This window comes from Lichenostomus cassidix, chromosome 11, assembly GCF_008360975.1.
Source record: "Lichenostomus cassidix isolate B80296 chromosome 11, HeHo_3.0, whole genome shotgun sequence".
NCBI lineage: Eukaryota > Metazoa > Chordata > Aves > Passeriformes > Meliphagidae > Lichenostomus > Lichenostomus cassidix.
Genome location: NC_139492.1, coordinates 18897297 through 18920993, shown reverse-complemented (window position 1 = coordinate 18920993; position 23697 = coordinate 18897297). Strand labels below are relative to the sequence as shown.

Below are 23697 nucleotides of genomic sequence, written 5' to 3'. Positions count from 1 at the left end.
TGTGTAGTCTCTGGCACAAACCTAAGGTCAGCCTGCAGCCCTTATCACCCAGAGCACAGGGTCAGATTTCCTGAGGTAAATCCTGTTTTGTTGATGTCAAGGGGAACACACCTACTCATTTAATCTGCCTCCAGGCTGAATTGCTGGATGTATGCCAATATGTACTAGACGAAAAAAAATTAGTTTTTCAGAGAAGGGTTTTTAAGGATGAATTCAGTGAATTAAATTGTAGCACTGAATTAGAGTCAATCCTGAATAGCCAAAATCATGACTGTTTTTTGAAAAGTTTTAGCTTTCTTCTCCTTTAGTCCCATCTTCAAAAAAGATTACTTAAATGCTGAAAAAAGCGCTAAGAAATTTCATGTGTAAGGAAATGTAAAAAAGAGCCCCAAACCCACAATTACTACCAGTTTAAGCCCCAAGACCTCATCTACTTAAGATCTTGAGAACAAAATAACTACATTTAATCTGCTGAACTGTAGAAAGAGAATGCTTTTATTTTAAGAGAATTTCAGGAAAAAACCCAATATTTTCATTTGCTCTGCTGCACCCACATGAGTTCTTACTCAGCAGCAAGAACAGTAAACAGTCCTGTATTCCCAGTATGCACATCCTTTTGGGCAACAGTTCCTGTTGTGTGCAAACAAAGAAGAGTCACCAGAGAACACCATATGTAAAAGCTAATCTGCAAGCTTGGATGACACTTTGGAAAGCTCAGTATAAAAGCAAACCATTGTAAAATACACAAAAGTGTATCACTAAAACATCCGTTTTAGTGTAATACACTAAAACATCCGTTCAAGAAAGTAACTCTGTACCTATAAGGAAAAGTTGATGTCCAAAATCAAGAATAAGATTAAACCCGTGGTGGTGAAATATCAGCACTGTTATTTCTTCTAAATTAAATCTGGAGAGAAAAGTGCTCTCTTTTGCAATATTTACTTTCGGGTGAATATTTGAACTTTTAGTTCGGACAAACTTTAATTATAGTTGGTGGATTTGATGCACACCGCTTCATAGATCAATAGTTGACAAAGGGTACATTCTTTAAGCAAAATACTTAAATGCTTACACCTAATACTGTTAAATCCTAAACAGGGAAATGTGAAGATCCTCATGTGTTTGAGCTGGAAGCTGTCACACAAGTCCACACAGAGTTAAGAGAATATGCATTCACACTTAAAAACAATTGCACAAGATTCAAATACAATTTTTCCCTACTTAAGGAAGAGAATTAGGAAAGAAATCTGACAGTCCCAGGGCTCTTTGAACAGCCTTCTTCCATGTTGTTTTATAAATATGAGGCAATTAGTTAAAATACCTGACACATCCAAAAAAGGTTGGGTAGTTAATTTATTTAATTCAGTTACAGTGCTTCAATAGGATGCTAATTGTTCTCCACAAGAGCAGAGCCTGACACTCCATGCAGCTACACCTATTATCCACCTCTATTAAATTGTACCAGTCTCAGTGAAATTTGCCTTGTTTGTTCATTTGAAAGTTTTACCAGAGGTGTTCACGGAATCAGAACTGGTCCACGATCTTTAGTTCCGTCACATTTCAGTGAGGTTTTATGAAAACATTTTTCTTCAGTGTATACAAACCTGGAAATCCAGGGAAATTTCACCTTCTAGAAAGTTATTTTCAAAGCCAGTAAGTAACAAAAAGATTTAGGAACTTGCAGACACTGGTAGTAGCTCAACTACCAGAGAAGGAGAGGAATGGTTCAGTATCAAAGTCCACCAGTGGTATTTAACTGCAGCAGTGCAAGGCTCTATTTGTGGTTCCTGTAGTAATTTTCAATGGTTTCTGAGTTGAAGTACACCACAGTGACTGTGATGTCATCCCTGTACATCCTGGCCAGGTCGTCAGGCAGTGTCAGCATGGCTGCCAGCTTCTCTGGGTCCACCTCACCGTACTCGTTGCTGCCGATGGCATGCCGGATCAAATGGGTGGCAATGTTCTGGTCCAGGGAGGCCAGGCCTTTGCTCTTCCTCTGCAGCAGCAAGTTGTGCATGTAACCCAAATTAACTGGTTTCTTAAAAGTCAGTGGTGGTTTCTGCACACTGAGCTCTGTAAGGTGTCCAGCAACAAGTTTTACAACCTGCTCATTACTCAGCATCTCCCACAGCCCATCTGAAGCAATAACGAGAAACTTATCCTTGCTTCTTAATTTGTGATATGTGACTTCAGGCTCTGCAGTTAAATAAGGGGGGGTATGGTAGTTTGGAGGAACATACTGGTAAATGTTTAGAGCCTCAACATCACAGCTATTCTCAAGAATGCTGTGTTGCAATTCTTTACTCCATTTTAATTGCACATCTCCAAAAGCTCTGGAGGGCATGAGAATACCCAGTAATCTGTCATTCACAAATAGGGTTTTCTCCTCAGATCTAGGATGTTCTCTCTTCAATCTTCTAATTTCAAATTCATCATAGGCATTGTGGTCTCGGGTTAGAGGGAGAGTAGACCATGTTCCGTCTTCTTCACAAACCCCTAAAACCGCTCTGCAATCACCGGTATTTGCCACATGTAGGTGAACACCATCAACGTGAGCTACACATGCTGTTGCACCAGAAAAAGCTACTTGCAGGGCAATATTTCTCATCAACTCATTTTCATGAGGAGCCTGAACTTCCAGCGATATGTCTGAGTCTAACCTTTTGAATGCACATATCATGGCTTCTTCTAAACTCAACCCTAGCTCAGTGTCCAGGTCCAGCAAGTGCTGCCAGTAAACACGGAGATTTTCAAAGTACTGTGAGGTGATTTCTTGGTACTCCATGTCACTAGGATGCCTGTGCCACTGCAGGATAGGCCGGACTGGTTTCATGGCCTCCACGGCAAGCTCGATCTCCTCCAGGCTCTGGCGGGGCAGGAGGGACACGGCGATGTAGTGCAGCAGCCTCTCGCTCACGGCCTGGGCGCAGGCGGCACCCGCGTGGCCATCGAACACCCCGAACATCATCCCCGCTGTCTGCAGGCACGTGGCTGCGCTCCGCCGGTCCTCGATGGGGCTGTTGGAGGCCAGCTGGTTGCTTTCAAACCTCAGCACGGAATTTGCATTCCTACCATTCAAATTCAGCATTTTGTGGGATAGTTCACCTGCTCTGAGTATGTCGTTGATTTGTGCTGGAGACAACTGGAAAGAAAAATGTTCTTCTTCGGTGGAAGTGTGTCGGAATGCTCTGCGTAAGGAGAAAGTACTGTCTAAGCTGCAGCTCCCAGCAGGGTAGGGACATGTTTTGGAGCAAACAAGCTTCCATTTGACCTTGTTTCTATTTGGGATACAGATGGAGTACCGACGTCCTTTCCCTTGTAAAACAATGCTGTTTCTGGCTGAGCTTAAAATCCAGGATGATACAGTTCTTGACATCATAAGTCACTCCAAAAAATAGAGCACCTTCCTTCAGTAACACGGAATGTCCTTGCAGCCTGGAATATAAATCTAGGAAAGGAAAAATAATTAGAAAATTCCTAAGAAGCTTTCCATACAGAAATACAAAAGCACATTTAGAGCTCTCAGAAATATTCAGAATTTTTCCAAAAGAGATAGCCATAGATAAAGGCATCTTAAAAGTGATACAATTTCCATCACTTAATTACAACCTAGGATACAAATGCTCCTCTTCAGTTGTCTCACCAGAAAAGAATGTTTTTACTTTGCAGATAGATTTTTCCTCATTGTGGCAAGGCCAAGAAGAAACAGCAGCGTAACAAGAAATGTTATTGGAAACTGTACAATGAAAAGCCTCATCTAACATGACACAGAACAAACAGATGCAACGAGCTAGAAAATAGGGACTTAAGTGACAATTAATGCACAACTCTCAAAAAAGCCTGCTAGAGTACAACTCTATTCATAGACTCGAAACGTCAAACCCAAGAGAAGATAAGTACTTAAGCCCTATGGAAAGACTGAAAGATGTGGCCTGTTAATGATTTATGTGAACTACCATGATCCTCACAACTAGAACAAACCAGTCTACCTTTCCAATTTTGTTACAGCTTATAAGCTCAGCTGTTCTTTTTTTTACCTTCAAGGTCTTAACCAACCTTCAGGCAGGCAGGACCTTTTACACAGATGAAGGCAGAATCTACTGCTGGTTAAGTAATGCTTTTTTCACAGCACTGTGCACTTTGGTGCAGTGAAAGTTATAACATAGTCACACTGACAACTTTTACAGGTTCACAATTTGGCTTGGTCATTTAGAGGGCAACTAGAACAAGCAGCAGTGAAGACCTCTGCTGCCAACAGCAATCAAACCTAGGGCACTACAGCAGCTGAAGCTCTTCAGTTGCCATGGGGGAGGTCCTTACATTGTATCCTGCTTTCAATGAGGTATTCCAGCTGTGGGATATTGCTAAGTACAACCAGATGTTCACTCACTACAGAATTTTGCCCCATGGATTTCAAAAACTCACTGTATGGCAGTACTGCAAGTACAATTACTCCCAAAAGATCCCACTAGCAGCCACTGAGAACAACAGAGTTTTCTGTGAGCTTTCAAACACTTTTCTGTGGCCTGTGACGACTTGCTCAGGCCAAATATATTACATGCTGCCACAATACTGTTTTTCTAGCAGGGCACTTCACAAGAAATAATGAAAAAACAGCCAGATCAGACGCGTGAAAATGTTTCCAAGAAATCGGCAGGAAGTAAAAGTGAACTTGAGCTATTCTAAACAGAAGGCCTACTGATACTACCCAAGGGCAGCTGAAATCCCATTTGGAAATGCAAAGCAACGTGTCACAAAACATTTCTGAAGTGCGCTACCCAGCCTTAATGCAGAAAAGAGTAGACAAGCATTTCAACAGACCCCACCACTACGATTCTGGAGATCCAGTGAGAACAGGCAAAGACAGAACATAATTTTAGTGCCGACGTCAGGAGAGCATACGGAAAAGGCAATGCCAGTTCACTGTCCAAGGCTCGCCTGCAGTCTCCTGGGACACTGCATTTCCCAACACACACAATGCCTTTTGTTGTACTGCAGAGAGAATGCAACCAAACTAATAGGAAGACAGCTGATACTGCCAACTCCAGCACTAGCTAAATCCAAAAAGCACCTACAGCACAAGACAAGCCAAGGTTTGCCAACCTTTCTCAGTCCATTCCCCGTCCTCTTTATCCTTCTTTCTCTTCCTGCCCCTCTCAGACACATGAGATTGAAACAACGATGACTTTCACGTATTTGATCAAAAAGCCGATAAAAACAGTGTTTTAAAGAAACCTCCCCCGTTCACAGCGGCTGGCTGACAGAGCGAGGCGGTGTGGTTTTCCTCCCAGCAGCAGAGTCACTGACACCAGTTAGCCCTGCACTTCCTAAGGTCAGGTAGCACTGACGAGTCCTGGAGCACTTGCGAGCCAGCGCTGCTCACTGCGTCCCCATCCTCGGGGTCCTCCCCAGCCGCAGTGTGCAGACGCTGCTGCCCAGGACGTCCCCGGTAGCAGTGCTAATTAAAGCGATGTGCTAAAGACCATTATGTAAGATCCAATTATTACATAAACTCGGTCCCGCTCCAGCGCCGGCACTGCCTCCCCGGGGACGCGGAGTCCCAGCGGGGCCCGGGCTGAGCCCGGCCGGCCCCGGCACGGCCCGCAGCTGCCGGAGCGCGCAGTGCTGCAGAACCCGCTTTTCCCAGTGAAACAACAGATATCCGTTACATCTGGATTTACAGCCCCTCTGAGAGCCCCACAACACCATATTCCCGTCACTCACTCTCCTGACAGTGCCCACACCCAGCTCTCATCCCACACACATCCGGCACACACCTCCCCACTGCCCCAGGCCCACACACGGACACACAGACCCCTCTGCTCAACACCGTGTCCCCCCACACCGCACCCTGCACACACCCGCCTGCCACCCACCCACCCACCGCCCTCCTGCTCGGCACACAGACACCCGCCCTGCCCCGCACAGAACACGCCCTGTTTCCCGCACACTCACCCTCACCCCACACCATCCCGACCCCGCGGCCGCCGCACCCCGTGCCCCGCACAACTCCCACCTCCCGCTCCCGCTGCCTCTTCCGCACACGCGCCGCTCCAGGCCCGGCTCCGCTCCCCGTGCCCCAGCACGGCTGCCCGGCGGCGGCCGCTCTCGGCCCGCCCCGTCCCCCGCCCCGGGCGCACCCACCGGCCGAGCAGCCGCCACTCGCGCCCGCCGGCCCCGCGCTGCCCCCGGCCGGCCTGAGAGACGGCGCTGACCGACAGCCACGCCACCCAACCCGCCCTCTGCGCCCCGCCCCGGCCGCCGCCGGGTTCCCGTCAGGACACGGCGGGGCGGGCGCGGCTCAGCCTCTCCGCCATGTTCTGAGGGCGGGCGGGGCTGTGGCGGAGCCGCCCGGGCTGAGGGGCCCCGCGTCCCCCTCGCTCCCCAGCGGCCCCGGCCCTGCCCAGCGCCCGCCGCCCCTGAGGGCTGAGGGAGCGCCGGGCCTGGCCCCGAGCGCTGTAACGTGGGCAGAAAGGAAGCGAGTGACTCGTGTGAGGGGAAAAAATCACCAGAACGGGTTTCTTCCTCATTAATAACGTTCAAAAGTACGCTGTTCCCTTGAGTGAAGGCCCCATGGCTTTTCGTTTCTTTTCAGTAAGATTCTACACCCTTCAGCGCTCAGCACACCGGCTGATGAGGCTCAAAATCGCAAAGCTCTTTCGTAATTGATTCGCCATATAAATTATGAAGAACAAAAGGGCTCATTTTGCTGACTCCCCGGGTTTTTTGGTTTCATATGACTGCTTGTCTCGGTTAAAATTTCCAGTGAGTGGTGGCGAGGGGAAGGAATGGGCCCAAAGTGCATGGCGGTTAATCAGTAGTTAGTGCTGTTAACGCAGTGCTTACTAAGTACTCCCTGCTCTAAAGCCTCTAACGCTGATTTTTGCAAAAACGGAGGCTCGGAAGTCACAAGAGGTTTTGATATTATCAGTGCATTTTTAAATTCGCATGGGTTTTTGTACGGAAGGATTTTTTTAGTTAAATAATGTGGTGCAAGTATCCTAGATGAGATAAGCACATTCCCAGGTTATCTCGTGCGGAAAGATGCGGATCATCTTCAATGAGTCTGAGCTATCACTTGCTTCTTGTTTTTATTAGAACAATGAAACACAATTGCATGTTGCATGCAAAAAGGTAGGAATAAATAGGTCACCTTAACGAAAAGTTTCAGAACAATATTTTAGCACGTGCAAAAAAACTTTGGCATGATTATTTTATCTGCCTGACAAATCTGCTAAACTGAAAGAGAATCCCCACAGCAGCCCTTGCCTGTGTCTGTCTGCTCTGTCCAATGCTCAGATGCACCAACAGCAGTCTGGATCTCCCAGGAAATGGTCACTGCTCCAAGGCTGCCAGAGCTCCAGGAGTGTTTGGACAATGCTGTCAGGGATGCACAGGGAGGGATTGTTCGGGTGTCTGTGCAGGGCCAGGAGCTGGACTGGATGATCCTTGTGGGCCTTTTCCAACTCAGGAGATTCCATGACTCAATGATTTTTCCTTCTGACTTACCAATTTTCAGCTTCTGTACCATTTACAAAACTGATAAACCTTCATACAGCAGCCTGAAAATAAACCTGACTTCTCTGAGTTTCCTATGCTCCCATGAGGGTTAAATGCTCCTCTTCAGCTGAAAGCCATAACTTATTGTTCACAGGTTCAGTAATTTCATAAACTCATACACATAAGCTGAAGTGACTTGGGAACCATGTAAACTAAGTGAAACAATTAACAGTCCTGCAGGAGATGTCCCTTTCTCTCCATGTTTTATAAACACAAGAAAGAAAATACCATACTGAAGGTATTTGACAGGACTGGATATTAAGCTGAATTGAGATTTGCATTCTGCTTTGGACTGTTTGATTATGCTGATGAACTAAAATGGTGTATAATTAAAGGAAAAATAGTAGAAATGCTTCTCTCTGATATGATCTCAGGAAAGAAATAGTATTGCTCAGGCTTGCAGTATTTTTGCCTTTAAGGAATATCTAATGAAAATGGCAAAATTCTGTAGCAACAGTGCTTGGTTGCCATAGCACTCTGTTCTTAATTTGCATTGAAAAAATTACAGCCCAAGTTTCTTTAAATAAAACTCAGATTTGGTTTTTGCTGATTATAGGTGCACTAAAATTCAGTACCAAAATGCCCTGTGACATAAGAAAATCCTTACCTATATTTATAAGAAAATGAGTCTAATTCAAGGTATTGTATTAAGGTGCAGTGATAATTTAAAACATAGCAAATCCTATATTTAGATTTTTTCAAGGTACAATTTTATCTGCTGATTTGTACAGTCAGGAACTCTGGTTTTCTTTGGAAATGCATTCTTGAACTCATTTCTGTGCTCTTGTTTAGGCCAAACGGCACTATTAGTGGTTTCCTTCTTTCCCATGTAAATTATTTTTCCCCCCTGCTTGTTCGTTTGGACAATTGGCTGTGGCTACTTTGGTGCAATTTCAACCTTCTCTGCTTCCAGAGGCTGCAAACAGATGCCCCTCAGTCCCCACTGCCTTCACGGCAGGTGCTAGGATGGATTACTTTCCATGACCTCATTGTTATTCATGAAAAGCATGAGACTCCTGATGCTTTGTAAACATTTCTTGTTATGGGGACACACAAAGATCAGAACCACCAAATAAGCCAGATATCCCTAAGAAAGCAAGTTAGAAATTGGATTATTTCTAACAAATAGCTAATCCTTTTGTCCAAAAGCTGACTAGTAAAAAAGATTTGGATCCAAAGAAAAGTAGTAAACTACTACTAAAAGTAGTTTCCTAGTTTTCAGAAGTTTTTCTGAAATAGAGACTCAGTGTAGTAATACAGATTAGAAAAAAGCCATATATCCAAACCCTTTGGAAACTTGTGAGTGGCTATCATGCAAAGGAAGGTGGGTCCTTTGCATGAATTGTCTCTCTGGCCCATCTTAGTGATCACAGATTGAGTTTTGTGCTTTTTGCACAAAAAGCTCAACAGTCTAATAACCAGCTTTTGGAAAGGAACCACAGCACCAGCCCACAAAACACCTGGAAATCTTCTTGCTGAGAGCCTTTGAGAATGTCCACTGTTTGCTGGATGTATCTTGTCCGGTGAATAGTGACATTTCATTTGCTGTATATGGCATTTTGGATTTTCACAGAAGGCAAATTGGCACCGTAGGTGCAGAGATCTCATACTATAAACAAACGAAACCCTCAAACAAATGAGAAAATGAAGAAGGGTTGAGTTCTGTTAGAGCAATTGCATTTTCTAGTTTGGTTGCAGCTATTTCAAGTCTGATCTTCCTAAAAAATCTAAACCAAACACCTAAATGCTAGGAAGGAAGGAAGCTGCAAGAAACATCGATGAACAGAGGTAAACACAATGAACAACTGTAGGAAAAGTGCCATTCCAACTGTTCTCCTGTTGCAGCAGAGGCTGAGCAGTGTGGCTGGAGTTGCAGGGGTTAATCTGAAGACCCAGTTTTAGTCAATGTTATTGCACTGGTGCAAAGGTCTTTCCAGTTGCTATAATGGGATCTGAACTCCACATGTATTGTTTCTATTGGATGTTGCTTACAAATTGGTTTAAGTTAAACTGAAATAAATTATCATTAAGGTTCTGTGCCACTGTAAAAGTAAGTTTACATTTTGTTGGGGTCAGCTTTCACGTGCAGGAAAGTCTTTTGACCTGGGAGGAGTGCTCATGTGTAAAAAAGTGATTACGTTCTTTTCCTCCCTCTCCTTTTTCCACCTTCCCCTCCAACAAACAAACAGGGTGAGCTGGCTCCTAAATTGCTGTATTTAATATTCTGTTATATTGATATGAAATTAAATTATTTGCATTGCTATGGTGCTGTTCACAGCCTGGAGTAAGGTGCCGAAAATTTACTAAATTTCAAGTGTAATGCAAATAGGAGCATAAATGAAAAAAATCAGAGGAATTAAAGTTTCCCTGCCTTACAGCTGTGCAAGCTGGGAGTAGTTCTGTGCAAGTCAGTCAGGTTTCCTCCTCTGCTGTGCTTTCCTCAGGGTAAATGAGACCTCCACTCTCACAGGCCCAGTGGAGACAGTGCTTTGATACTCTGTGCTATTACTGAATGGTCACTTCTGCATGCAAAGGAATTCAGAGGGGAAAACACCTACACTGACTTTAAGATAACATCCATTTTTCTTCAGGCTTATCTCTGTTTTTTTCCTGAAATGCTCCCTTTTTTATCTATCTGACCTTTGAACTCCACCAAAAGGACAATCTGGTTTTGAGGTACATTGCAAAACTTTTCCCCTGATGCTTGTATTTGGATTAATTTACACTCATCATGAAGTGTATAGTTGTGAATCTCTGCTACATCATAGCAACTGTATGACTGAAACAGCCTAAAAATCTTTCTGCTTGGAAAAGATTGGGGAAAAACCCCAAAGCTGAACTGTAACTATAACTATTAAAGTTTAAAAGCTAAAGAGTGTGCAGTTCACCAAGCAGAGGCTATCTGCCTTCAGCAGTGAAATGAGGAACAAGGAATTGTAACTGGTTTATCAAGTTTCTTTTGTCAGACTGATTTTTATCTGAGAAAGGAGTTCCAATGACTACATACATAGAGCCAGCAAGGGGTGTTCAATTACAATCACTTACATCTTTAAAAATTATTATTGTCAGAGTTACATTCCTTCATCTCTTGTATTTCGAGTCAATGGGCCTTAAAAATTGTTTTAAGCATTGCAGCAAGAAATGGAAGGAGAGCCACTAGATGGCATTTTGAATCCAGCTTTTCCAGCTGTGCAAGTTCCGTCACAGTCCTGAATGTGAGACCTCTGTTTTCTCAGCAGGACAGATGCAAGCCCAGGAGAGGGTAAGTGAATTCTTGCTGGGATAATTACAGTCGACTCCCCTTTTTCTTTCAACACATTTGGTAAAAGATAACCAAATCTTGTTTTAGAAAAATGTTTTAGAATCATTCAATCTCAAAATAAATGAAGTGCATTAAATGGGTGTGTATAGAATACAATATTAGTGCTTTTTTGTTGGATGATCAGGATTTCAAGCAACAACAAAGCATTCCCTTTCTATTTTGCTTCACTGTGGTAAAAATAGATCATGTTTGTCAATCCAATAACTGAAAAAAAAACCAAAAAACCAAAAACCAAAACCCCAAAACAATCAAAAACCCCAGTAGGTAAAACCAAATTTATTTCTGAAGGAAGGTACAGTTCAGTTTCTCCCTGGAAGTGAACTCATTGGGTCAATGCAGCATTTAAAGCTGTTTGCAATAGCTAAGCTTTTACAATAACCTTGTAAGCTAAACATTATCCTTCTGTTGTTCATGACTAAACCACCCTCAAAGAAGCTTAAGTACTGTGTGCAAGGTCACAGAACAGACACATTCTGGGCATAAATACACTTTTAATTAGATTGAGGGGCTGGAGCTGGGGAAAACTGGACAAAGTTTCAGTGCACAAGCCCTCATTACCTGCTGTGAGTCAAGTAGGTTTCTGCTCCCTGTCTCTCTTGTGCCTAAAATGAGAGGAAAACACTGAAAATACTGATTTGACCTGCTCTCTGAACATCTGCACTAATATTAATGCAGCAGTACTATGCTACATAGGGTAAGTAAATTGGTTATATTTTAACCAGGAAAGTATTTTAAATTTGCCCCAGTAAAAATGTTTTGGGCTAGCAAATTAGTAAGGTTTTTTTGAAATACTTTTACATTTTAAAATGCATCTCCTCATGCAAATTTTAACAGGGACATAAAATTAGTGGTAACAACAAATTTAACTCTGGGCAAAAAGTCATTCAAGTATACAGCATGTCAGAACTTAAGTGAAAGGACTGAGCTGAACCAGAAACTGTTAATCCCAGAAAAGCTAAAAACTGTGATATAGACTAGAAAGAGGTGCCAGAAATTATTTCTAGAATTTAAAAAAAAATGCCCACAAACTTGGAAGGGGGAACTCTTATCTGTACTTAGATCATTCCACTATAGTTTAGACAAGGTTTCTATAGAACTGAAACAAGAAGGTGAACAATCAAAGCATTCCTTGATGCTAAACAGATGCATTGGTTGAAACCACTAAACATTTCTGTTAATGAAAATCCATGAAAAATAGTGCTGTAAATAGGGAGAGGTGGGTCTTCTCAAAATAAAGGATGAAGATACCACATGTGATTTTAAAGTCTCATTTATTTCATTTATTAAAGAAGTTAAGATACATTAAATAGACTTTCTGCAATACCAGTTTGCATTACTAGCAAAGTTACATTCATAATAGCTAAAACCATTGCATTTTGTAAGGATTTTCCATTGCCTTTAGCATCTGCTGGATAAGAATCTCACATCTAAAACAATGCTGAATTGTTGTTCAATTCAGATTCACCCTCACAACAGCCCTGTGAGGTAGAGGTCAGTGTTACCCTCTTTTTACATAAGAGGAAACTGAGAAACAAAGTTTTAGGTCAGTATACCAGAAAAAACATAGAGCTGAGGAGCAGAATTCTAGTCTTTCTTTCCTTGCACTGTGCTCCACATCTGGAGTCTTCCTTCCTTTGAGAAAGGGGAGCAGACCACAGCAGCTGCTGTTCTCCCTTCCCCCCACTTCCCTTGGCATTGCACATCTTTGATTTCTCCATCTCAGCTGATGTTGATCACTCATCAGCGATTTCTACCTGAACTATACAGACAGAACAGGCCATTTGAAGCCCAGAATTAAAGGAACTGGAAATGGACTGTGGGTAGTCACAGAGAACATCACAGTATTGAGTACCAGAGTTGGAATTTTGTCACTAAGCTGCAGAACCAACACATGGCTTTTCTAAAGCAACTTTTGCAGAGGTAAAGGACTCAGGAGTGCTGAAGCCTCGTGGGTGCAGGGAGCATCCCTGCCAGGCAGCCCTGGGGCAGAGACGGTCTGTGCAGCAATGTACACTCACTGCAGACAAGATCTACCCATATTAGGTCCCTAAAGTAAACAAAATACCTGCTTTCTGTAGGGCAGACACTGAAGGAGGTCACATTGCAGAGCATATCACTTAACTGAGGTAGAATTTGAGCAACTGAGGACCACAAAACACACCTGGATCACTATAGATGGACTCTTCAACCAAACTGAGCCTGACCAGGGCACTGTGGTCCTGTGTTCTGCATGGGCTAAAAGGACAAATACCTAAATAACACTGTGCAGTAAAGGGCTCTGCTTTTCATCACAGCATTACATTGTTATTTTCATTATAAGATAGCATCTTATAACAGTAAATTTAAAGTATGTATCTAGTTTTCATACCCGGACCGACTTGAGGCGAGTAAAGAACCTTTTTTCTAGCGCTACTCATACACTCTGTGTCATCAAGCAGCAAAAATACAGTGAAATCAATCTTTAAATCAGAGCTCAGCAAATGCTAACAACATATCAGTAAGAAAAATTTAAGTCAAATTTATCCAAAATTCTTGATTACTGTTTCCTTATGTATTAAATTAGACACGTAGAAGTTGTGGCCATCAGCACAAGTAGATGACCACATAATTTCCCATTTTCTATCAAGTTAGATTTTAATTTCATTTTAATTTTATAGAGTTTCAGGTCTTGGCTAACAACCTAGTTCACTCAACTATCCCTTATATTAAATAGTGCTGGTTAAAAAGATCCCATTTCTCCAAAGAATGAGCACTTCAAATAAAATAAAAGCCAGAAGATTGTCCCACTCCAAGTAGAGGGTTCATGGAAATGCCTGTCTTGTGTGTTCCATGAGTGGTCTGAACACCAGCATTTCTGTTTATAATATCTCACACAAGGAAGCTCTTGGATATCTGAGGACCATTATCAGTTTTCTTCAGGCCTTGAAGGAAGCTCGAACAATTCTCCCCTTCAAAGGCTGAGTGGGGCGAAAATTATTGGCCATTTGGATCCTCTGGTCTTCCTCCCCAGTGAAGAGCAGCATGCGGAATTTCTCCAGCTGGAAGTTCAGGGGAAACAATTCACTGCTTAAGGGGCCAATCAACAGTAACGGTTTTTTTAAAAGGACTAAAAGGAAGTATCCAGTATATTTTAATCAGTTAATAGAGCAGGTTCAAGCAACACTCCTAGACAGCATTAACAGAAAATAACAAAAGGCCCATGAAATCAACAATCATTGCCTGCTTATCCAGCACTGAATGCTACAAGAACTGAGAGAGTATCAGAGGTTTACCTGCTTCACTGAGATTCTGATGGGTTCTTTCAGCACTATCCATGTCACACTCTCATTAAGGGGTGGGGTTGTCAGAGAACCAAGGTATGTCCAGTAATCTAGACTCAAGGGCAGGAGACATTTAGGGTTGAAGCCTCTAAATTGAGCTTTTGTTCCCTGGGGAAAGAAAATTTACTTGAAATGTATCCTTTTATTTTTAAGTGGAGGTTAAATATTTTTTTCTCTTTCAAAGAAGTGTTAAAGTAATATTAAAAATAGGGCAAAGGAAAAGTGTGTGAAGTTTTGGCTGCCTTATAATAACTGTTAGCCAAAAGTAGCACAGCAAGTGTGATGCCTAATGCTGACTGGACTTAGAGGTTTTGCCCTATTGTCTCTACCAAAATCACTTCTCATCACAACAGGCCTAAAAATAACACAGAAGGCGTGTTTTGTACATAGTGTTTAGTGTGAGCTATAGATAATATCATGGCAGAATTTCTTGTCTCACTACTTCCTATTTTCTATTCTTCTCATCTATTTTAGAAGAAAAATTTAAATCCTATAGTCATTGTCTATGTTAAATATTGGCTTTAAAAAAAAATCAAATCTTCAAGACTAAAATTAGAGGAAGGTGGATTGATAGAGGAAGAGAGATCAGCCAAAAGATTGGTAGAAATAGGAAGTGCTGCCTAAAGTAGTGATTGTCTTCAGTACCACAGTCTAGAGCAAAACCCTTCAGAGTGTAGGAGCATCCAAAAGGGTCTCAGTCACTTCAGGAACAGACTAGCTCTGGACCTCAGTGAGATTGCTCCTGACAGAGCTCTGCAGCAAACACAAACAGGCAGCTTCCACTTGTTCCAGTCTGGGCTCAACAGAAAAGGATTATTTTGCTTAGTCGAAGAGCTGAGCCTCAAGGGTCATGGACCTGTTGATTTTAGATTTTTTGGGAAAGGCAGAACCTCTGGATGGCCAGTGGGGTCAGCACAGCCTTGTGAGGCACCTGAGATTAGGAAAACATGAACTTTGGAGAAGAAACTACAACTACAGTTATGTTCTAGTCATGGGAGGATCTGTGGGTGGGTGATTTTTCATTTTGTCTCAAACATGTACATGAGCATGATTTTTAAAGGATATCCCAGGAACAAATTTAAAGAGCTGAGAACTTACTTTAAATTTTACCATGTACAAAGCATCAGTGAGTCTGTTCATACTGGCATGTTCTTTTCCAATCTAAAATAATGGAATAGACAGATTAAATAAGAACTACAACCATGCTTTGAATAGGTGTTGTTTTCTTCCCCGAATCTTAACATTCCTACCAAAGTTTATCAGCAATTTGCAATGGATTAATGCTTCCAGTAAGTCATCTGTTTTCCTTAAGCACTTCTTAAATGTGTGGCATGGTCCTCAAACACTTTACAGCATAATGCTTTTCATCATGTAAACATGCTATTTTTGCAATTCTTACCTCCAAGAAAACACCAACTACTGCCAAGCCATCTGGAGCTGCTGCTGCCTCTCCAAATGTTGCATATTTTCTGGCATTCCAATGAACTAAGTGGAGCTTTAAAGAAAAATAACAAATAAGAAATAAAATAGTGATAGAAGCTGTGAACGTGGTTTCTTCATTGACAGCACTAACAGTTGTTCATAACAGAAAGGTCTCGTATCAAAGGCATTGTTGGAAACATGAAGTTCAATCTTCTGGACAGGTCTGTAAGTGTGGGCAGGCACTAGGCAAGTTTTCTATCTTACAGCCCACACTGGGGTGGCATGGCCAGGCTTTGGGAGTGGGAGGTACAGGGTTGGCTTCTGTGAGAAACTGCCAGAAGCTTCCCCAGCTCGTGATCACAAGGAAGGGATCCAGGCTGGAGCAATGCCTGAAGGACTGACTGCACTCCATGGAAAGGGATCCAGGCTGGAGCAGCTGATGAAGGACTGCAGCCCACAGGAAGCTCTCAGGCTGGAGAAGTTCATAGAGCTCCCTCCTGTCTCCCCTCCTGTGACAGGGATCCTACACTGGAGCATGGGAAGAGTGTGAGGAGTCCTGAGGAGGAAGGAGCAGCAGGGACAACCTGGGATGAGCTGAGCACAGCCCCCATTCCCCAGCCCCCTGCACCCCTCAGGGGAGGAGACAGAGAAGCTGGGAATAAAGTTAAACCCAGGAAGAAAGGAGGGGTGAGAAAAAAGTGATACATTTGATTGTAAAACATTTTTTTTGTTTTGCTTTGTCAGTAACTGGTGAAGGATCTCTCCCTGCCCTTATCCCAACCCATAAGCCCATTTTCTCTGCCCATCCAGCTGAGAAGGGCAGGGATGGTTGCCCTTGGTGTGTAAGGAATCAGAATCCTAATCCTGTCCCCACTGCAGATAAAGTCATTTGACGACAGTATTTGCATGAAATAATCCCGTGTGTGACAAAACATCCTTACCTCACATGGAAAAGGTTTTCCATCAATGGTATGCTCTGATCCCTGGCTGTGTGTGGTGCCCCAGTGAAAGTGGAACTGCTTTAGCCGGAATGGGTTCTGAAAGGGCCCTCCACTGATTGCTGGGTAGAAGAGCAAAAATGAGAAAAGGGAGAAAAAAGCTTTAGCATTTTGGCTTTTTAATCTTCCTGCTAGTAAAACTAACCATTGTTGGCACAACAGTCGAAAAAAGCCAGCAGCCTCTCCCAGCAGCCTCTCCCAGCTGCCAGCATGAAAAAGATGCATCATCCAGGCATTTAGGAGGGGTGGATTTATTAATGGAAAATGCCTAAATTCATTTGAAAATGTAAACTAAAAACATAGTGTGACTACCTGTACAGAATTTGTAGTTCTCTTGAAAGAGTATATGTGACACATGAAGATGTGATAACCACCCTTGTGGTGATGGCTTTCCTGTTAAACACAATAACTACAGGTGGAAGAGATGGAGCAGCCGTGGGAGAAGGATCTGGGGTTGCTGTGGGTGAGAACTGCACCTGCCCAGCCCTGAACCCACCCTGCCCTGGGCTGAGCCCAGCGTGGGCAGCAGGGCAGGGGGATTCTGCCCCTCAGGTGAGAGCAAAGCTGCAGAGCTGCCCCAGCCCTGGGCAGCACAGCAAGCAGCTGGAGCTGCTGGAGAGAGTGCAGAGGAGGCAGCAGGATGAGCAGAGGGATGGAGCAGCTCTGCTGGGAGGAAAGGGTGGGAGAGTTGGGATTGCTCAGCCTGGAGAAGCAAAGGCTCCAAGGAAACCTTATACCCTGAACATCAGGTAGACAATTCAGCTAAGTATTTCCTTCTTACAGTGTCTTTACTTCCAGTAGAGGTTATCTATATTCCATTTCCTTTAAGCACCTGATCCTATAAAAGAGGAAATATAATAGCTGGTACTTCACACAACACCACTCAACCTCAAATCACCTTCTAAAGGTAAGGAAATGCCACAGAGACACTTCATACATAATTTAGAAATAACATGTAAGAACAGGTGAATGTTTAAAATGCCACCTATAGAAAATACTTTATCAACAGCATCAGGATCCCCTGTAATTTTATATACCACCACATCTAATACATTTAGCCCAACAGACGTCAAAACCTGATCAGAGTCTCACATTAAGAAAATTAAAACTACATTTCGTATCTCTAAAGCTTGTATCCTCAGCACAGTTCATGACATTTTATTTTGAGAGTGAAAGCTGGGACTTGCACAGTGCTACCACACGTGCATGGTTCCAGCTGGCCTTTAAGCAGGAAATCTGCCTTGCCAAAGCAAAGGTTTTAGTATTAATTAAGGATATAAATATCTCCTTGCATGTTTTTCTAAACTTAGCAGAAGAATGCATCACCTGTCCCAAATATTTTAAGAAATTTAGCTATTATGGATTACTGTCAAAATTCTGTTGTGTCATTTATGCAGAGCTTTGAGTCACTAGATCTATTTCAACACACTAAAACCAGTTTAAACCATGTTTTCCACTCCTAGCAGTCATCTTCCTTGAAAAAGTGTTATTGAAACAAGACGTGTTTAATGTAGAGAGGGTCTCATTCCTGACAGGTGCTCTGAGGCTGTACCTCTAAATGCAGAGTAATAGATGTTCTTAGACTTCCAAAGCTGAATAAAGTTCACTCTTACACAGATACAGTTCACCTGAAAGCTGCATTAAAGTAGTTAGCAAGCTAAGGTAATATTTCCAGAGATCTTTTACAAATTCTGTTTATAGGGTGACATTCTGAACAGATCTGTGCAGTAAAAATGGAAAATACACACCCAGAATCTTCTTTTCAAATTCAGTTAAGGTAAGATGCTTGAAAACGTGGCCATTCCATTGGGCAGGTTCTTAAATTCATTCCAGAAAAGGAACTTTAAAACAAAATGGCTGGAATTTTAACCTCTAGCCCTTATTCCCAAGGGTTACCAGCACAGACAAGCCACTTCACAGAAAAAGTAATTTGTTTTCAATATCAAAGTAACCTATTTAGCTTGTATCAATCAGCACACCCAAAAGGAGCATGAGAACACATGATGGGTTTAAAAATCGTTCAGGTTTTTTTAATGCACTCTTTCCATTTATCAGCTGCTTTATCATCTCCATTTGAATGCTCTTCCCCTACCCCCAGATGTAAAAGCACAGTCTACCATGGAAACAGACCTAACACAAGAAACAGTCAATCACTTAAGGAATTTACATTCTCTGCCAAGAGCTGAGACAAGAATAATGTACAACTGCAGACAGTCCAACATCCAGAGCTGGCTGCTACCAACTCAGAATCCAGAATTAGCTAAAGATTTTATAATTTCTGAAGAAACCAAACTGCTATGAGTCGGGGAGGAAAGAAGAAAATGCAAGGTAAGAGTGACCAGTCCAGGTAGAGCTTGGTGCAGTGATTATAATTATGATGACTGTGCTGTATGACCCATCTCTGCTAATCCTCTTCTCTTCCCTTCCCTGTGGGTGAGAGCTGGGCACTGAGCCAGAGCTGGCATGTGAGTTGGCATCTTTGATTTGGGTGACCATGAACCTGGGCACCGAGGAGCTTACATCCCTGCTCTGCGTGCTGCATGGGGTCTGGAGGTGTGCCCAGCAAACTTCAATTCTCATCTAAAAGAAAAGCACTGCAACCCAACTTCTACTTGTCCTGATGCAGGAGCTTTTCCTAATGAAGGAACACTGTATTGATCTGTGATATTGCATTGCTGGAGAAGCTCAAAGTGACAAGGAACACAAGGCTCAGAGAGACAAAACAGAAATGGCTCCAGTCACATGCCTTGTTCTAAACTTAAATTATACCTCATATAATTACACTATACAGGATGTAGCCCCCACTAAGTCATAAACTGGTGTTCTGAGTGAGTTGGCTGTGTTAATCTCACCTGTCCTGTCATCAGTGTCTTCAAACTCCACCATGACTGAGTGGCCAGTGTTGGAGATGCTGAGAGAGGTGCAGGACTCATAGGAGATGACAAGTGGCTTCAGGTTGGGGTCATAGACTGCCCTTGCAGAGACAATGTCAATGGGGGACTGGCGGTTCCCCTGGGCAATAGGGTAAGCTTTGTGCCACTCCGAAGGTCCTTCAAAAGCATAGAAAGGAAAGCACCATTATTTCCTTCCCACTATACACAAAATAGTCATTACGGGTTTTCATGAAGCTTGAAATAAAGCTTGCTCAGCAAGAGTGACTTGAATGTTTGGTATGTGAGAAATCCATTTAAATTCCAGGCTGGTGTTTTTATTAGCACAAGCAGGCTGCAACAAGATGGGGATTCAAATATCTTGTACAGAACACACTGAGGAGATCATGGCACATCAACAGACTGCTGTACCCTCAGCTCCTTGTGCCACTGTCTCTCTGCAGAGGCTGCAGTTAGCTTGCCAAGGTGTTCCAAGGTGGGTACAGGTGTAAACACTTGCACGCACAAACACTCCCCCAAAGAAACAGCATTTAATTCTCCCTGGGAAAGAGAGTGTAAAAGCTCCAGCAATTCAAATTAGATGCAGATGACTCAATCTCTTAGCTACTGACTATGCAGTTATTTTTAAAATCATTTTATGACTGCAGTAAATCTTTGAGACAGCTCCATTCTTCACTCATGCCCGTTATGGTATCTCTCTAACCTGAGTGAAGGGTACAGGATCATAATTAACACATTGGGACTTCCTGACCTCAATAGAGTGGGGAGAAAGTCCAATTTAATAGCCCAGCTCTGCTGCCAGAGCTAGAACATTCTTAAGCCGTTTGAGATAACAAAAGCTTATCCATATTTTCTTTTTCTTATGGCTCATTTTCTACTTTGCTATGGTAGTGAAAGCAGTAATTAAATTCTTCAGCTGCTTCTGATCATAAAGTATAACAGTATCAACTATACTTCAGGATTCTCAAGAAGCACATTTTTAATTGTAGCATTCTCACATACTTTCATGAGGGGAAGCTCTTTTAAAGTCAAGCATAGGTATTTAGTCTCCTTGAGTTTACATAACAAAACAGTGATCTATTACACTCTTACTTGGCTTTGACATTTTCTGCAAAGCTAAGCTTATAAAATAATATCTTTTCTCAGCCTGATTGTAAAGCAGATTTAGGAATTAAATGCTGATACACAAGCTAAGGCAATATCATTTGGCTCTCACAAGCTTCCTAAGAGTATACATGGCTTTATTACTGCTACCTACATGCACAAACACATAACATTATGTACTAGTACTAACCAGCTCCACTTAGTATTCAAACTTGCTTTTAGGCTCACAGAAACTAAATTAATTGCTGTTAAGAAAGAGACTAGCCCCTGAAGGTTATGCAAAAGACTCTTGTCGGACACTCAGCAGTTAAAATAATTGCTGTAAAGAGAGAGACTCCTGGAAGTTATGCAATTGTCTTATTGGCCAGCATCAGCCACTCATCCATCCTCTCTGTAAAGGATACAGGCACTATAAAACACTACTGAGGGAATCTTTCAGGAGCTCCACATCCCCCCTCAGGCTGTGACACGCATCCTTGGAGGTGGGAAGCAAAGGAGGAGGACTAAATTAAAAACTGTCAAACCAGAAAGCATAAGTTGTTCTGTAAGAGATCTGATACTGATCTGTACAATTTATTGATGTACTAGACATACATAACATATAGCTTATTTTATTCACTTTTATGAAAGCCTAGATATCACATTTCAGCAGCGGCACAGAATCAGGAGATCTATTACTGCTCTACTAAATCTTCTTTACCTCATAGAACTGCTTTTGGAGAGAGACACAGGTAATCTTTTTTATAACAGCATTTTGGAAAGGGACCCATCTATAATATCTGCAGTCTGAAAAAAACCCAAACCACTCGATACTGCTTCCCTCAGCTTAGGAATGTTGATTGCAACACTGAAAGGCAGCAAATGTAAACTTGTGCATCTTTTGGTGCCACTTTCTGGGTGCTATTGATTATCAATAAAGTAATTAATTACCTGCTGTATATACTTGATTCTTGCAGACATCAAAATGCAGGCAGCTCTGCAGGGCTCAGGCAACAGCTCTAGAAAGAAAACGAGTGGGGGAAGACAGAGAGATGCAGCACGGAAATGCCATAACCTACCGTCAGCCTGCCCATATCCCCAACTGTGGTGGCCAGTCATTTTGGGAGCTGCCCCTGCTTGACTCCAGCTCCCCGAGCAGGGCACTGCTGCCTACCTGCCTTTATACCGGCTCACCGTGGGATAGGGTCAGCCCCTTAAAGATACAGAGCAGCCAAAGCAATTCCTGCAGGACAGGGAAAGCACCCGAGTTCTGCTTCTGCCAGCCTTGCTGCTCCTGCTCCCCCTATTTGCTAAGGCAGCACACGTGAAGGAAAACTTAAAACTCAGATAACTGAGATAAGATAAGAGAGAAAGACAAACTCTGGATCAAATTTAGGAAACAATATCAGTGTTTTCCTGTTCTCCACCCCAAGGAAGCAAAAGCCACAAGGTGCTCTGAGCATCAGGACAGTCAGGTGCAGGAGGGACCTGCCCTTCTCACATCTGTGTTCTGCAGGGAGACACATCACTGCCTCTCTTCTGAAACCCTCCTTCCAGCTGCAAAAAAGGAGTGATGTTTTCACCAGCTCTGTAAATAATCACAATCAGTGCTTAGATGAGATGGAGAACATTCTCATCTTGGGAAAAATTACTTATGCTACTTTTAAACAAGGTACAAATCACATGAAGTAAGAATGAATTGAAAATCTGATTTTATTCTTCTGTGTAACTTTAAAGAAACTTTTTAAAAAGAAAAAATTAAAAGTGTGGTTATATTAGCAGACAGAACACAGCAGACTCCAGAGAAAGGAGCTGATCTGTGAAGCCTCAGTTATCTGGAATTACCCAGTACTTGCCTGGACCCTGCTAAACCCATGGAGAAGCTATGATGAGATACCCAATCTGCAGCTGTAAAAGGTCTTAAGACATCCCTGGGGCAAGGAAAATTGCTCCTTGGTAGTAATTTTGTTAGATCTGCAGAAATGCTGTATGTCAAGGCTACCTTTTATAAACACATTGATTTTCACAAAGACAATAGCACACAAAAATAAGGATTTTTCTATTATGCAATCAAGAATATGGAAGAAAAAAATCAATAAGAACATTTTATGCAACTTTTATGTTGTGGTACTGCCTTGTAAGTATTAATTTCCCTTTCCAGGAGGCTTCCATGAGAGTCAGCTATAAAACCTTTGAGAGTTGCTGATGCCAGCTAAATCACTCACTGAGGGATGTAAACTGCTGCAAAGGTCTCCACAGGAGATCTTCAATGACTTACTCAGGTCAACTCCTCCATTTATTTATTCCTATTAAGCTGCTGTGAGCTGCTTGGGTCCCTGACCCACACCTGGCACAGACACTGTGGGTACAGCTGTGTCCCAACAGTCTGGGCACACAAGCCCTCATGGGAACCCTACACTGGAATTAGAACCTTAAAATACTCACTCAGATGCAGAGTCAGGAAAGCTGCTCTAGGGAAAAGTACAAAAAATACCAATGCAGCAGCGAAAAGAAATGGAAGAGGAATTTTGTGCGTTTAAAGAGCAGACCGTAAACTGGGGAAACCCACATGCAAGGGAGGAAATACTGAGCAAATGTTTTCAAGAGAAACATCAACACTGGGCTCAGGTGAGCCCACAGGGCACAGAGGCTCTGCAGTGCCCAACCTGCACTTGACACCACTGACCACTTCAGCTTTTATCTCCTCCCACTCAAGTCCACACAGACATCTGCATAGCTGAACTACAAATGCACGGCACAGGGAGAGCTCTGAGACAAGTATCCTGAAGACACAGCAGGAAGCAAACTCCACAAAATGAAGGTTTAAATGGATGGATTTAGAAAAAAGTGAAAAGAGGCAATGACAATACCTGACAGGAAAGGAAAGAGAGCCTGAATAAAATTTTAGCTATGAGAGTCAGTGTGTATATGACAACATAATGTACTTCCAATCCAATCAGCCTTCTTTGTTTATGAGGAAAATCCTAATTTTCCTTAAATATAAGGTAACACTGCTGGTATACAAGTATCACATTATTCTGTAACCCTGACACCTCTGGAAACTGGCTGACTCTAAGAATGGGTTTTCACTGATTCTGTCC

At 42.7% G+C, this 23697-nt stretch overlaps 2 protein-coding genes across 6 annotated transcripts; both read right to left on the bottom strand.

Moving 5' to 3' along the window:
• Positions 1–1335: 1335 nt before the first annotated feature.
• PDP2 (pyruvate dehydrogenase phosphatase catalytic subunit 2) lies at positions 1336–6316 on the bottom strand. 3 transcript variants are annotated; one of them, XM_085072031.1, is made up of 2 exons: positions 6145–6316; positions 1336–3448 (listed from the first exon to the last, which is right to left on the bottom strand). In XM_085072031.1, the coding sequence occupies exon 2, from the start codon at positions 3377–3379 to the stop codon at positions 1775–1777; it is 1605 nt and encodes a 534-aa protein (XP_084928157.1). In that variant the 5' UTR covers positions 3380–3448; positions 6145–6316; the 3' UTR covers positions 1336–1774. The 3 variants fall into 3 exon arrangements, with proteins under 3 accessions (XP_084928157.1, XP_084928156.1, XP_084928158.1); XM_085072030.1 differs by having other exon boundaries at positions 6017–6158; XM_085072032.1 differs by lacking the exon at positions 6145–6316 and adding an exon at positions 5956–5976.
• A 5820-nt stretch (positions 6317–12136) lies between these two features.
• Positions 12137–21763, bottom strand: CA7 (carbonic anhydrase 7). Of its 3 annotated transcripts, none has more exons than XM_085072028.1 (7): positions 21676–21763; positions 19475–19672; positions 16566–16684; positions 15602–15697; positions 15301–15363; positions 14155–14310; positions 12137–13948 (listed from the first exon to the last, which is right to left on the bottom strand). In XM_085072028.1, exons 1-7 carry the CDS (start codon positions 21713–21715, stop codon positions 13943–13945), a joined length of 678 nt encoding a protein of 225 aa, XP_084928154.1. In that variant the 5' UTR covers positions 21716–21763; the 3' UTR covers positions 12137–13942. The 3 variants fall into 3 exon arrangements, with proteins under 3 accessions (XP_084928154.1, XP_084928155.1, XP_084928153.1); XM_085072029.1 differs by having other exon boundaries at positions 12137–13945; XM_085072027.1 differs by having other exon boundaries at positions 12137–13920.
• Between the last annotated feature and the right edge of the window lie 1934 nt (positions 21764–23697).

Coding starts and splice junctions, on each gene's coding strand:
- PDP2 (XM_085072031.1), bottom strand. CDS start 3,379: ATGATGTCAAGAACTGTATCATCCTGGATTTTAAGCTCAGCCAGAAAC.
- CA7 (XM_085072027.1), bottom strand. CDS start 21,715: ATGACTGGCCACCACAGTTGGGGATATGGGCAGGCTGACG. Junction 19,673..21,675: donor GGGATATGGGCAGGCTGACG/GTAGGTTATGGC, acceptor ATGCTTTTGAAG/GACCTTCGGAGTGGCACAAA. Junction 13,921..14,154: donor TCAGAATCTCAGTGAAGCAG/GTAAACCTCTGA, acceptor CTGAACTTCCAG/CTGGAGAAATTCCGCATGCT.